The following is a 14527-nucleotide window of genomic DNA, read 5'->3' on the forward strand; positions in this document are numbered from 1 at the left end:
GTTAGAGAGCTGTGTGAGGTCTACATGTCCTGGGCCAGTCAGCAACACAGCCTGAATCCTGCCTTTCCATTGTTGAGATCATGCATTTTCTCCCTCCCCAGTTGCCATTGCTGTCCCCAGTTAATGTGTACTGTGGGACACAAAGACCTGGCTATGGATACTTATTGCTCTACTTGGCCACACAGTAGACATACAAGGCCTCCAGTGATTATTTAGCCTGGTAGTCAAAGATCATTGGTCACAGAGATTTAAACAATAAAATGCCCGTATATACCCATTTTATTTTATTTTTTAGCAGTTGCATTTATTAAATGCTAGCAGTAAATTCAGCCCTGTTCAGAGCAAAAGATGATGACACACTCTTTCCAGGGAAGCTCTCAGTCTCAAACAGGCAGTCCATCTCATTTTTCAGCAATTGCATAACTACGAAGAACTGTCCTATTGTACATTTAAATCCAGCATTTGACTAGCATAAAATTTTCCAGTATATGTGCCACACTGGGATTAAACATGGATGAGAAACTATGCAGACAAGGAATGCATTCCAAAGTGCTCAGCTTTATAAACATTTGTGTTCTCTAGCTTTGAAAAGTGGCATAAATAAATAATCTCTCCAAGACCCCATGAAAAATAATTTATAGAATGCTTAATTACCTTTGGCCAGAAATACAACACAATCCTAATTTTATCAGTAAACCTACCAAACCCTCTTGGCTCACCAAGATCTTGGGACCTGCAAGCTTTGGCTACACTCTCCATGGAAGGAGGTAAAGCTGCCTACCATGGGGAGGTCCTGTTCACACCCAACCTGTTCCACGTTTGAAATAGAAACTTTTGTGAGTAAGACTCAGGAACGCTTTAAATGTAGCTCAGCCAGCAATTATGCTGACCAGATGGCAGTTTTCCCTCCTGTGCTGTTGTTATTTTATCAACTCCTTTTCCGATTTTAAAGGGATGTGGATGTATTCCACAAACACTGCAAACAGGGAAGTAATGTCCTGGCAACCATTTCACTTTGGAGACCTTCTTTAAACACCTAGATAACTAAGCAGGTTATTTTAATGCAATAACCATTTACCACAGAACAAAAAGGTCATAGGGATTTATTACAAACACTCCAGCATTCACTTTCTGGTGTTGCAAGCTATCAGTTCAGCATTACACAAAATAAACTCAATTTCCATCTTTGCAGCTTCTAGCAAAGGTGAGCGCTTCTAGGCACAGAAAGGAATACAGCTTCCCTTGCAATGTAGCAAAAGTTAGTCTGACCCAGATGGTTGGTAGAAAGCTGAATTCTGATGTGCAATTATTGGCAAACCCAGAAGTCCTCAGCTGTAATAATGACTTCAAATGGAGGCATACTTCTCCACTTAAAACAGGTCTATTTATTATGGCTCAAAAGTGCTTTCGCACTGAACAAACAATACCCTTTCTTACACAAACTATCCACATCTATTATCGTATTCAGGCATTCAAAAACTAGCATTAATAAAACTAGCATCAACTGTAACCAACCACAGGACTACTACAGGAGGTCTGAAACTGTTCAGAAGAGATTTTATCTGCCATTAAGAAAACCCTTTAAAATGCTGCCAATAATCTAGCTTTATCTTCTGGAGGTTTTTTTTTACCTTTACTTGTGCTTTGACGACTTGGAGCATAGCAGCAATGTCACATTTTGGTACTACAACTGACAAAACAGACTGCAGTTTTTGCTGGTCCAGGGTTGAGACAAGCAGCTGATCCAAGCTAAATTGAACAGGAAAATATAAAAGACAGCTTTATATTTCTAGACATATACGTTTCAGCTATACAGTGCAGGTAGCATTAGGGTAAAAGGTCAGCTCATTATAAGCAGAAATCTTGAAAACAGACAAGAAATAGCATATGCTGGTAGGATAGGAAGGGACAGAGAAGACAATTTAGTAACACTGAAAACTGGTCCCTCCTCTCCTTCCCCAACAGTTTTAGCAACATATACCAACAAAAACAAGGAGACAGCTCTATCTGCAGATTGGTTTTGGCAGGACAACAACCTTGTTTGTCACTGCGTGCTGGCAACCAGCATTACATGGCCTCCTCTCCACAGCCGCTGCTGTGCCATAATGTGGCCAAAACCTGATCAAACCCAGCTAAAGGGACACAGTCGAAGTGCCCAGCCATATGAAGGTGAAGTGTTTCACCCTGTGCAGGAGCACAGCCATCACCAGACAGCAGCATGGCAGCTCCTGGTGATCAGGAACGTGAAGAACTCACCCCAAATTCAGAGGGGAATGGAGGCTGTGGCCAGAGCTGAAACATGCTTTGGGACAGCCAGTGGGGAAGCTTCACCTCAGGAGAGGCTGAAACAAAAACGAAACAGCTGAGAAAAGCTGACACCAACCTGATGGACCAACTGTTTTCAGAGCACTCCCCATCCGGAGACCTGCACTGGGGCATGTCATCATCCGATGTCCCCGAGCCGCTGTCCTGAGGGCTGTTGGCACCCGTTCCCATCCTGGGACCACCACGGGCTGGCGGGGCTGTGTCACCCATGGCAGGCACACCAAGGGCTCTGCGGGGGGTGATCTCCAGCTCTGTCTTGAAGCAAGCAGGCTGTGATGGCCCAGAGAAGTCTTCACACAGCTTGTCCAGGTCGGGCATGCTGAGGGCCCTCAACTCCCGCAGCCTGGAGCGGGACAGCGGCGGACGCCCCAGGCCCCGGCTGCGGCGTGCCTGTGAGGTGGAGGCTGTGTCTGCCCCAGTGCCACCATCCTCGCTCCTCTGGGGCCTTCCTTCCGCCCCACCGCGTTCTGCCACACGCATGGGCTCTGCGCTGGAGGGGGCCTTGGCCATGGTGTTGGCAGGGCTTGGGCTGCCGCCGTAGGAGCTCAAGCTGCGCCGCAAAGCCCGTGGTGCCTCTGCAGGAGTGGCTGTGGGCACCATCCCACCACACGACCTCCTGGCAAGAGGGGACCTCACGGCCGAGTGTATATCGATGGCCTTCACGATGGGCCGGTCGAAATTTGCCAGGTTTTCAAAGGATTTGATCCTCTGTTTGACAGAGAAGGATGAGATAGGTTCATGCGGCCAGTTCAGCTCATAGTAGTAGTAATTCCTCCTGAAGCTTCTCAGCTTATCAATAGTGGGGCAACTAATGTCACTGGCTGAGGGGGATGTGTCATGGACCCTCTGGGTGCTCTTGGGGGTATATGCCTGCTCCTTCTGGCCATTTTGAAGGTTCAGATGGACCGTCTTTAACATCCCTGTTGCTGCCTGGGGGTATTTCTCATTTGCAGCTTGGCTCTGGGGGCCTTGTACAGGGTTAACCTCTGCAATATGGCATTCCTCTCTCAAGTGACCTGATAACTGGGCTGGCATTGAGTAAGTCCTTGTCACAGGCTTTGACAAGCCATAGAGACTTTTGTCCCCGGCAGTATCTGCTTTTGAGAAATACTGCATGGTCCCCATTTCCTCAGCCAGACGAGGCACTTCTGTGTTCGCCTCTTCTGTTTTCTCCAGCAACGGCAGCTGTAAAAATGATGCTGGTGAGGAAGAGGCAGAGGAAGAGGAGGAAGAGGATGATGTTGAGGAGGAAAGCTTCACCTCAATGAAAGTCCGCTGGATCTCTTGTCCTTCCAGCTGTTCCTGCTGAACTGAGGGGGACCTGGATGAAGCAGATGGTCCTACATTTTGCAGATCTAATTGCCTAAGGTCATCTGCACTATAGATGCTCTTGATTGCATTCAGGCCTGTTCCAGGGTTCTCAGTCCTCCCTTTCATACATTCAACTTTTGGTATCCCCTGACGAGATGGAGTGACTTTGGACTGACTGTCTCTGGCTCTGAAATCATCCACCTTAGCACCCTTGCCCTGACACATCGCAGGCTGCATGGAAACTTGTTTTTCTTTTAGATTTCCCCATGCCTGTTGCAGGTCTGGTAGCTCCCCAGAGCCACATTTCATTTCACTGCATGCTTTAGGGCTGCTGGTGCCATTCAGGAGAGGCAGAAGTGAGTCCTCAGAAATGACCAAAGATGGTTTATTTTCTAGCTCTGACTTCAGAGCCCTTGAGGCTGCTGAAATACTCTTGCCAGGATCTGGGTTTGTAGGTGAACTACGGGACAATGGTGTTTTCTTCCCCATGAGTTTGGGGGACAGCTGTGGAGAAACAGAAGCCCTTTTCTGATCAGCCCCACTGACCCCACTGACTTTGGTAGGACTAATGCCAGAAGAATCTGAATTTGCCTTTGCTTTGCCTTTGATGGTGAACCCTTTTAGCTTTGGTCCTGCTTTGGCTTTCTGATTATTTAAAAGAGTGTCCATTATACTTCTTTGTGCCATTCCTTTAGATTCCTGACAGGATTTCTTCTGTGAGGATGGGCTGTGCGGTACTGCAGCTCCTTTGCAGTGATTTGTGCCTGAGCTTTGGACTTTTCCATTTGAAGTCCTTCCTGAAGTCACAGAGTTAGTTTTCTCATTTTTCCCCGGCAAATCATGAGTTGTATTAGCCTTTGGATCTTTAGATTTAGTGGGAAAAGGAGACCTGAGAGATAATGTTCTTGATGATGACGCATTCACATGATTGCTGTCTGTTTTGCACAAGTTGGACAAACTGTTGGCTTCTTTCTTCACTAAGCAATAACTGACAGCATGATTACAGTCATCAACCACCGTTTCACTTTCAGATTTGGATCTCTGCTCATCATGATACCCTTCTTTCTCAAGCAAGTTGTTCTCCAAGCCACTAACATTCCTAGCAGAGCAGAAGCTTATCTTTTTGCAGTGCAGAGACCCTTCCTCTTCAATGGTTTCACAGCATTTCATACGTCTGTTACTGTTTCCCAAACCCATCTGTTGTTCTGTACTTAAGGCACCGTTGTTACAGAAAGAGTAAACTTCAGGGATATTGACTGAATTCTTTAGGATGTTTTTTTCTGGCAGGAAAACTGAGGCAGGAGGACACAAGGATGTAGAAGATACATCTGAACACTGTGAAGGACACAGAGTGGAACCACCGTGATCTTCCAAGCTTAGTTTGTTGATGCTTGTCTCCAGTGACCCACACATTGCGCAGCCCTCAGTTTGCAAACCCTTGCTGGTGTAAGGGTCCAGCGCAGACACAGAGGATGATTGTCTTCCAGATGACAGATGCTGCTCCTGTGTGGGATTTTGAGGCTCATTGTTCATGCAACAAATCTCAATCTGCTCCTCATCCGACTCAATTACAGTACAGACTGCAGAGGTGTTAGCAGCAGCAGTAGTGCAGGCCCCAAGCAACACCTCATTAGCACTATCAAAGGCTTCTGTGACAGACTCTGTGTCTGAGTGAGAATCGTCTGCAGCCCCATACATGGACTTTGGAAATGATTCACTTCTCTTTCCTTCCGGAGCGTTTGCTGCAGACAGCTCATCCTCATTTAAGCTGCTGTAATTTCTAGAATAGTTATTTAATGAGTTTTTATTCACAGTAAAAAGTTTGCCTGTGTTAATGGTGTCCAACACAGACAGCCCCAAAACCCCTTGTGCGTTAGCTCCACAATTCACAGTTTTTTCCTGCAGCTCCTCCTTGGCCGCTCGTGGCTCAGAACCCGGACAGCCTTCGTCGGTCCCACAGCAGCACATCGTCGTGTACTCCTCTCGGAAGGGGCTTTCCGCTCGCGATGGGGTGCGTGAAGCCCTGCTCTCGGGAGCACCCATCCGGCTGACCAGGTCATCGATATCGGTGACGGGGACGGCAGCGCAGCCCTCGGGGCGGCTGCTTTCCATGGTACATCTCTGCACGTCTCTGCTCGTGGCATCAGGTGGCACTGTTGTTCTCTCCACTGCACAGCCAGCGCTTTGCAAACCTGCTGCTCCTCGCTTCCCAGCACTCGGCTCTTCCTCAGTTGCGAGGATGCTGTTGACGTCGGCTTGATTTTGACTGTCTATCCCCGGAGACAGGATGAGGTTTGTAAATCTGCTGACAGCTGCATCATTAAAAAAAATAAATAATAAAAAAAAAGAAGCAAAATCCTGTCAGATATAGGAAGTGATACACAAAACACCAGGTTTTATTACAAAAATAGACACCCACGTAATCAGACTACATGTTTGCCTTTTGCTCTCCACTCTTCCTCTTCTGTAGTGATGTTTACAGCAACTCAAACTAATCAGAACCCTGTGTATTTGAGCAGCACACAGAAGGAAACAACCCACGCATCCAAGGTGAGCAGTCATGATCTGTTTAATTCTCATCTTTGAAATTTCAGCAGTTAAGCAGCCAACTACCAAAGTGTCAGTCTGCAGTAAGCCAGGCTGAGCAGTACTACTGCTCATTACTTGTTTGATCAAAGATGTCTCCAACAGATTGCAGACAGTACACAAAGCCCCGGCATAGCAAACAAAGGTGAACAATAACACAGTGACGAGCTGTGCATAAATAACTTGACTCTGATCCTCTTGGCACTTCTGCAGGTGTTTAATGTGACACGCATGGGTGATGTTATACGCACATCAAGCACATGGATTTCTGACACAGACTTTTCCTTCCTTCCAATACATGATTAAGCCACTCTTGGGCAACACACTGAGCTCCCATTCACTACGGTACTCTGACACATTCACTCATTTCTCCAAGTTCTTCAATTTTCAGCACTTCACCCTTAAGCATTTGCTTACACCCGTCTGCTTCTGGGACATGCATCCCCATTCAAGCTGCCTTTCAGATAAGGCCTAGAAATTGCATGGAGGAGGCACCCTTTCCTGCTCACTGAAATGTGTCAGATCTCTTTCATCCTCGCACAAACCTGCAGGATTATCCACACATCTTAACTTAGGTACCCATGTTAAGAAGCAGAGATTCCTCCTGGAGCTCACAAAGGGGAAATCATCTCAGAAGAGCAATCTGAAGCAGCTGGCTAGGATTTGAAGTACTGCCTTGCTTCAGGATGCTGGATCACACACTGAAGAGACCCTCTTCCCTGACAGTGGGACAGAAAAGTTGCATGATAAAGGAGTGCAAATGTGCCCCTATTCGAACGCTGTTAGTTTGTGAAAGCCACAGCAGCCTAAGGAAACAAGAACAGGACTCTGCCAAGCCAGAAATTTCTTACAACTGGAACTGAAGCATCTGGAAACACTTTAGGCTCCCAGGTATTAATAGGTACACGAAGAAGATCATAAGCTGGAATGAAGTGAAATACTATGTTCTTCCTGAATTTTGAAAGTATGCTTTTCTTTTTCAAATACTCATTTCCACACCACATAATTTGTACAGTCTGTGGGGATGCATATATTGCTGCAGCAGCATAAATAAGCCCTGAGCAGGAACTAAGAAGGTATCAAATATTTCAATTCAACCTAGAGAACTTTTTATAAGAAATATGGTTGATCCCTGGCACTGTTCAAAGCCAGGTTGGATAGGGCTTTGAGCAACCTGGTCTAGTGTGAGGTGCCCCTGTCCACAACAGACAGATCACCAATGCAGACAGAATGTACCCCCTGTTTTTTCTCTGAATCAGTCTGGGGAGCTGGGGCAGCAGAAGATTAGATCCAGCTGATCCAAGGGAATTTTCTCCATTGGTACTCAGAATACATAATACAAAACCAACACTACTCTCTCACCTGGTGTTACTTTCTGGATCTCCAGGGTTACAGACGTGGGAAGACACTGCATAAGCATGCAGATTTCTTCGTACGTCATCTTACTGACTGGGATACTGTTGATGGTGGTAATCTCATCTCCTACAGCCATCTTGCCCATTGATCCCTGATGCAACGACAGATTCAAGGAAATTATAAATACACAACAAAAGCACTGCCACAGGGGCAAGGACTGCAAGGAAGCAACTCACAGCTTACGAGCAATGTTCCATATTTCACATCACTGCAGAGCACAGGTACCACTGCTGTCAGTTTGCCAACACATAAATAAAGAGTAGACCATACTTTTGCCAGGAGACAAATTAATGATCAATCTCAAACAGGAAGGTGAAAAGAGCTGGTGTTTTCTCTGAGAGATCAGTATCAGGAAGGAGGACACAGCCCTTTTCATTTAAATGAACTGGGTTGAATTAGCCCTAGCTTCTTCAGGTCTGGAACACTGTCTATCATTTTTGCATTTCATGTGTGAATTATATTAATGGACACAACCTCCCACTGGACCAGTGGAATTCTCCTAAATAACTGAATTGGATATGGACCGAGCTTTTATGGTAAAAGCCTAAGTTTATTTCTAAACACTGCAGAAAAGTCAGAGAAAAAGGCAGGAACACAGCCCAAATCCCCAGCTCTGACAGCCCAACTCAATCCGCTACAGCATATTCCATCTTGCCCTAATGACCACTAACTACACAAAAAATGCTACACCCAGCTTTGTACATCAGAGTACTCTCCTTCCTTTTACTGCACTTTGGCATTTAGGTCAGCAATCCCAAATCCAGCATGAGGCAAATATCCAAATTAGTATGTGGATGTATGAGATGAAGAAGAGCTGTGTGTTACCACCACTGCCATGGTGCTTGGCAAACCTCGCAAGCACCTAAGGTCTCCTGGTACCAGTTTCATGTAACCCAGGAATATATGCACATAAAATAATAGAGATTAATAAACATTTTCACCACCAGGATTTACTTCTTTTGTCTTCACCCCTGATGAAAAGAAACGAAAGAATAGTATTTTCTCAAAACTGAGTGTGAGCAGGGGCAAGCCCATCACAGTAGATCTGCCTCTTGACTTTTCTTAGTTCTGAATCAGAAAGGGTACGCTTCTAAATCAGAAGCACTTAACTTCACTGCAGTTTCAGAGCAATGTGGGATGAGACATTTTGCCCAGCAAACACGTCCCTTGCACATGTTATTGAACAAGTGATCAACAGATGACTTGTTTAATAACAATAATAACCGTAATAATCCAAGCAAAATGGAAGCAAATCACAACAAGGCAACCCAAATTAAAAAATTACCATTTCTGCTGCTCCACCTGGCCGCAGGCCTGTGACAACAACCTTTAAAGGCATGGCCTGGATTTCCAAATCCAGGCCAAATGACTCGTGCTCATTGCGAACCAAGGTGACTATTTCACCTTGGCCCTGCCCAGCTCCGTCTGGTGCTTCACACTTCTTGCTGTGAGGGAGCATTCTTGCAACAGGCTTGTTATAAGAGCCATGCTCCTCCATCCTCTGCCTCTGAAGGCTTCTGCACTCAGTGCTCATCATGCTTTTCACTCTTGTGACTGCTCTGTGCTCAAGTTTTGGGGATCTCTTAGATTCAAGTTGTGCTTCCCGGAGCTCTTTCAGACTCAGGCTGCCAAGACGAACTTCAGGCACACTTGAGTAATCGAATGCTATGATGGGGAAGAAGGGAGAGTCAATTTGCTCCAATGTGCTGTCTGCAGACTCCACAGAATTGCTGAAGACAGGGGAAGATGTGTCTGTGCTACTATATCTAGGGGACCCACTGTCCTGGCTCTCATCATCGATTTCTACAGACAAGGTTGTAATGACAACGCCAGCATCCTCCTGGCTCTTGGCCCTCTGGCTTCTTTGTAAGTGGGAACTTTCGTCATCATCACTAACATCACCATCATAGAACACAACCCTTCTCTGTCGATGAAAGGGGCTGCGGGCAGATTTGGGGCTGTCACTGAGGATGCCTGGTCGGACAGACTCCACATGCTTGTTGTGAAGACTCGACAATCTCCCACTACTAGGAGAAGTTGGACCATTTGCTTTTCCCACTCCTGCTTCTCTGGCAGCTAGGAAAAAAAGGAAAAAAAAGTCATACTACAATTGCATTTATAGATGACTTTTAATACCATGCATCTGATTGCAGCAGATTACATGTGGCTCTGTTCGCAGGGGAAGCTTAACATCTCACAAAGTGAAAAACAGGTTTTTCATGTCCTCCCTTTAACTACACTACAAGACGGATGGTAGACAGCACTACAATTTACGGGTAGTTTTCAGAATCAGTTCATGGCACATCTGGTTCTATTTTCAGTTTATTTATAAATTATGACTATGACACAAAGGGATGCAAATTCACATGTGTATTTTAATTTAAACAAAACAATTTCTTTCACATTTTGCTTAAATCTATGCTCAGGACTGCCTGTGTCAACTTGGGAGAGAGCAAAAAATGACTTCCTGGACAAACACAGAAGCACACAATCAGTTTCAAACTAAAGACTAATTCGCCAAAGAACCCTCTTCACATTCTTCTGATAAAGAACTACATCTGATTTTGCAGAAAGTAGTTTGTTGGAGGTTTTTTTTGTTTGTTTTGCTTTGTTTAGTGGGAATTTTAAGATAAAAATGTTTTTAAAATATTAAAGAATGAATTTCTAGAGAAAAATAAGCTGTAGACAAAGACATTACTTAAGAAGCATGGGAAAGGCAGAACAAATGCAATAACCTTTGTGAGATCAGGGGTAGGTCTTTAAGGAAATGTAAGATACTTTTAGTTAAACACTACAGGGACAAAGACAAGTGCAAAATATCTCATGTCAAATTGAACATTTGATTGTTTCTACCCTGCTACATGTGACATTTTGAAATGGTGTATTTAATATAGCTATGAACACTTTCATTTAAACGTAACCAATCAGATGATCATCAGTCATTTAAAAAAACCCCTGAAGTGCAGTGCTGTCAATCCAGTTTTGGCCAAACCAATCAAATAAAGTCATTTTCACATAATCAGAACAGCAGTTTGGGCAAAATACCATGGAAACGGACATTTACGTGCATTGTTGCAAACCCCTTCCATTTTCTAGTATGAATTTAATATGATGAGCACCAGCTTGCACCACGCTGCCCAGCACTTCTTACCAGCACAGGAATCACTGTACAGCTCTCTTGTAAAGCAAACCAGCTCAGTGACTTTCACCCCATCAGCCAAATGACCTCACACATTTCCGTCTCTTACTCAGGTTGCCAGGAAGAAGAGAACCATCATCCAACAAACTGCTTCTGTTCTTCTGACGGAGATGCTCTTCATCACATGAGCCTGTTACAGCATCAGAATATGGGAGCTGGCTTGTACCATCATGCGAGAAGTACTGGGAAAGCTCTGCCTCAGAGCTGACAGACCCCTGCTGAAAAGAATTGAACCTGGTGACCGGCCATCATCAATGCCTAAAGCCTCTGTCTGCATGCAACCACCACAAACTCCACTCACATCTCCATGTCAATAAAGGAAGTTTAAAGCAAATTTTTATAATAGAGGGCTTGTCAGTACATTGAGAGCCAAACTGTCAAACCTGGATGGCTGAGATGCTGCACATCAATACGTTTTTAGCCACTATAATAAATAACAATGGATTCCAAATCCCACTGCATTACAGGTGTGGTTCAATGCAGACAAGAAATTTAACTATTCCCTTGTGTGATTCCCTTTACGCACCTTCTGCACTGAGAAAAAGGAAGGGTTTGTACCTCTGGACACAGTCTGTATGACTTTTTTGTCTTTCCCAGATAAAACAGAGACTTTTCCACTGCAATGGCTGTATAAATAGACCAAGTACTCAGCCCGCTGCCCACAGGCTCAGGTCTCTCCTGCTAACCTCTTCTGTGTTAGGAGGTTACACCCAGAGATCAGGGGTGCCTCTAAGTGGCTAGGGGTGGGAGCCCACAGCTCTTTCTCCCATGCTCTGTACATCACTCCCAAAAGCTACAGGCATACAAACAGGAGCTTGCTGCCGTCATGATTTAAGAAACAAACACTTCCCATGTGACAGATCCTCAAATAAGAGCTGAAGTGAAAGCTGAATGTGAAGCCGACGCTGTTTTTATTGCATCTAATTCTTTTACCCGGCTTGCTGGCTCCAGGAAGCGTTTCATAGTCCAGCTGAGGGGAGATGAGGTCTCTCCTTGTTTGACCTTCACACTAGGAGATGGACTTTTTTGTACAGCTCCTGTTAAACACAGCTTAGTTAGGTGCCAAAAATTAAAGCTGTGGACTATATATACAAACCAGCTCCTCATTCACTTTCTGAGCTGGGGACTGCATTTAATCCCACTTATTAACTAAACTGCTTTCCTGAAGTGAGATTTATTAACATTTCACAAGCTTTCCCTCAGATCAGGTGAAATAAAGTCAGAGAGACACACTACACCAGCCAGGCCTAGGACAGGGCTGTGAACAAGAGACAAGCAGGAGAGGGTCTTCCTCACATGCTGGAGCATGCTGCTGACCAGGTGCAACCTCCAAAGACAAATTAGTAGCCACTGGCAAGGTCTACTTCAGTAAAGGTCTTGCTGACACAAATATGAAGGGAATAATCAGAAATCCAACATTTCTTTCCAAAAATCACCTTACTAGTCACTCAGCCATTGCCAAGAGTTTGCTTTCATCTGTAAGATTTTAGGAAGTGTTAAGTCTAGAGTTCAGAAACATCAGACAAATGCCAAAGCACTTGGTTTTTGAGATTCCTCCAAAGATTAAAATGCAGTTAACACACAGTCCAGTATGCAAGATCCGGACTTCTTCAAAGGGACACAACAATACTTTCTCTTTTTTTTGTGTGTTGTTTTGCCATCTATGTGGATAAATGTACACAGGTGGAGTTGATTTATCCTGTTGTGTGTTTACCAGGACAACATGCTTCTCATTAACCTTGAAGAGAGGATAAAGCAACCATCTCTTGGCAACCATACTTTCAGATCATGACAGCCTAGCAAAACAGAGTAGTATAAGCTATAAGGTCAAACTTGATAGTCTTGATAAAATTTCTGCAAGTGGACAGAGTGACTACACCCACTAAACTGTTCTGCTGTTTTGAGGGTCCTCAAAATATTGATGTTGAGGAACCCAAGAAGATGTCCTTAAACCTTCCTATACTTGGAAAAGGACACATATTAAGAGAAAACACGCTGCTACCTGAGACGTGAGAGGAGTTGGAATCCTTGCTCTCTCGGTGGGTAGTACGTGCGATTGCTTCATCCATCTCCTGCTCAGAAACCTAAAGTCAAGTGGAAGACAGAGATCAAACTGGGTAGACAACATGAAGATGTAAGTCTGACCACTTATCACTAGAAATAGGTAACTAATTTCAGGTATGCTACTATTTATAAAGATGCAGTGAGGACCACCTACTTGAGAGCTCCTAAGTCCTAGTCTCCTGATTCAGACTTCCTCCACACTACTCTCCTGCATAAACCAGGAGGCAGAAGCCTGCCGACTTCATGAAGATCATGTCCAAGCACCACATTATGCAAACAAATAAAACAGCCAGACTTGAAGAAATCAAATGAAGCCATTACAGCACAATTTAAACTCAATTAAATGCTGTACATTGATTTATCAAGAAAATATTACTTTAAAATACTCAAAGACTGCTCTGTACAAGAACACATCAGCAACCGAAGACATTCTACACTCAGCCTACCGGAAGAATAACAGACTTCCCGTGATATTAGCTGTCTTTTTGATTCTCATTTGTCCTTGCTTTTAAAAAGAAAGCCTAAATCAGTAATCGTTAATTAATGTTTCTCTGGCTTAAGAATAAATACTGGTTTACCATATTTGCTAATTTTTTTCTGAATGAGTGCCATGCACTTAATTCTTATTACTGGAAAACTCCATATAACTTTATAACAGGAACAGCTAGTCTACAGGAATATATATATTTAAAAACAGAAAGCAAGTTAACTCTGTCAAAAATAATTTCCACGCACATTGCTTCACATGAATTAAAATTCAGCATAAATAGTTACTAGAAACTTGAATCTTTCTGAACCATGAAGATTTGAAAGATTCCTAAGCAAACTCAGCAGTTTAGACATAGTTTAAATGCCACATTCACTCAGAATAACAAGAAGAAAGAAAATTTTGTGGTATTGCTCTTGGAAGTACATGAAAACACTAAAGTGAATGTATTCAGCAGCAAAATGTACTGTGGACCTTTTGTGTCATAAAATAAGACATTAAGTATAAAAACACCCAAAGCAACATGACCCTTTGTAGAAATACTTCTCTGTTTTCAGCCCATGGCATGACCTTACAGCAAACCAAAAGCCTGCTGGCTCCTGGGGCACAGGGAGTTCCTACAGGACACAGACCAAGCCTCAGGAGTATGATCTAGGAGCTTTACACAAACTTTGGGGTACAAGATGTCCCAGGAGTGAAACCAAGTGTTGGACAGAATGCAATGTTAGTTTAAAGCTAAACAGAAATCCACACTTGTGCAAGCTCTTCCAGTTTTGATTTTTAGCATCTTCTAAGACTAAGGCAGATCAAACTGGAGATGGACAAGCTAATTAATTCCTAACTACACTCCACCAGCTGAGGTATTATTAAGAGCTAACAAAACAAAATAAAACAAAACCAAGATAAAATGCCCCCACACACCTACAGATCCCTTGTGCTGTCAGAAAAAAATTGCTCCACCCCTGGCAGTGTTCAAGAAGAGGCTGGACAGAAACTTGAGCAACATGGTCTAGGGTGAGGCATCCCTCCCCATGGTAGGGGGTTGGAACTACATCATCTTAAGGTCCTTTCCAACCCAAACTATTCTATGATTCTATGACAGTGACACAATGATAAATATGCATGCCCGTATGGACACT

At 44.0% G+C, this 14527-nt stretch overlaps 1 protein-coding gene across 1 annotated transcript in view; it reads right to left on the reverse strand.

Annotated features, from left to right (window-relative positions):
* PDZD2 (PDZ domain containing 2) overlaps positions 1–14527 on the reverse strand; it is a 208397-nt gene that overhangs the window by 13965 nt on the left and 179905 nt on the right. The window contains exons 15-21 of the mRNA XM_034072629.1: positions 12840–12921; positions 11771–11874; positions 10887–11055; positions 8924–9714; positions 7585–7729; positions 2384–5948; positions 1632–1749 (exon numbers count right to left, since the gene is read on the reverse strand). Coding sequence (XP_033928520.1) covers positions 1632–1749; positions 2384–5948; positions 7585–7729; positions 8924–9714; positions 10887–11055; positions 11771–11874; positions 12840–12921 — 4974 coding nt within the window. The remainder of the gene's footprint in view (positions 1–1631; positions 1750–2383; positions 5949–7584; positions 7730–8923; positions 9715–10886; positions 11056–11770; positions 11875–12839; positions 12922–14527) is intronic.

The sequence above is a fragment of the Melopsittacus undulatus genome, chromosome Z (assembly GCF_012275295.1).
Source record: "Melopsittacus undulatus isolate bMelUnd1 chromosome Z, bMelUnd1.mat.Z, whole genome shotgun sequence".
Classification (NCBI taxonomy): domain Eukaryota; kingdom Metazoa; phylum Chordata; class Aves; order Psittaciformes; family Psittaculidae; genus Melopsittacus; species Melopsittacus undulatus.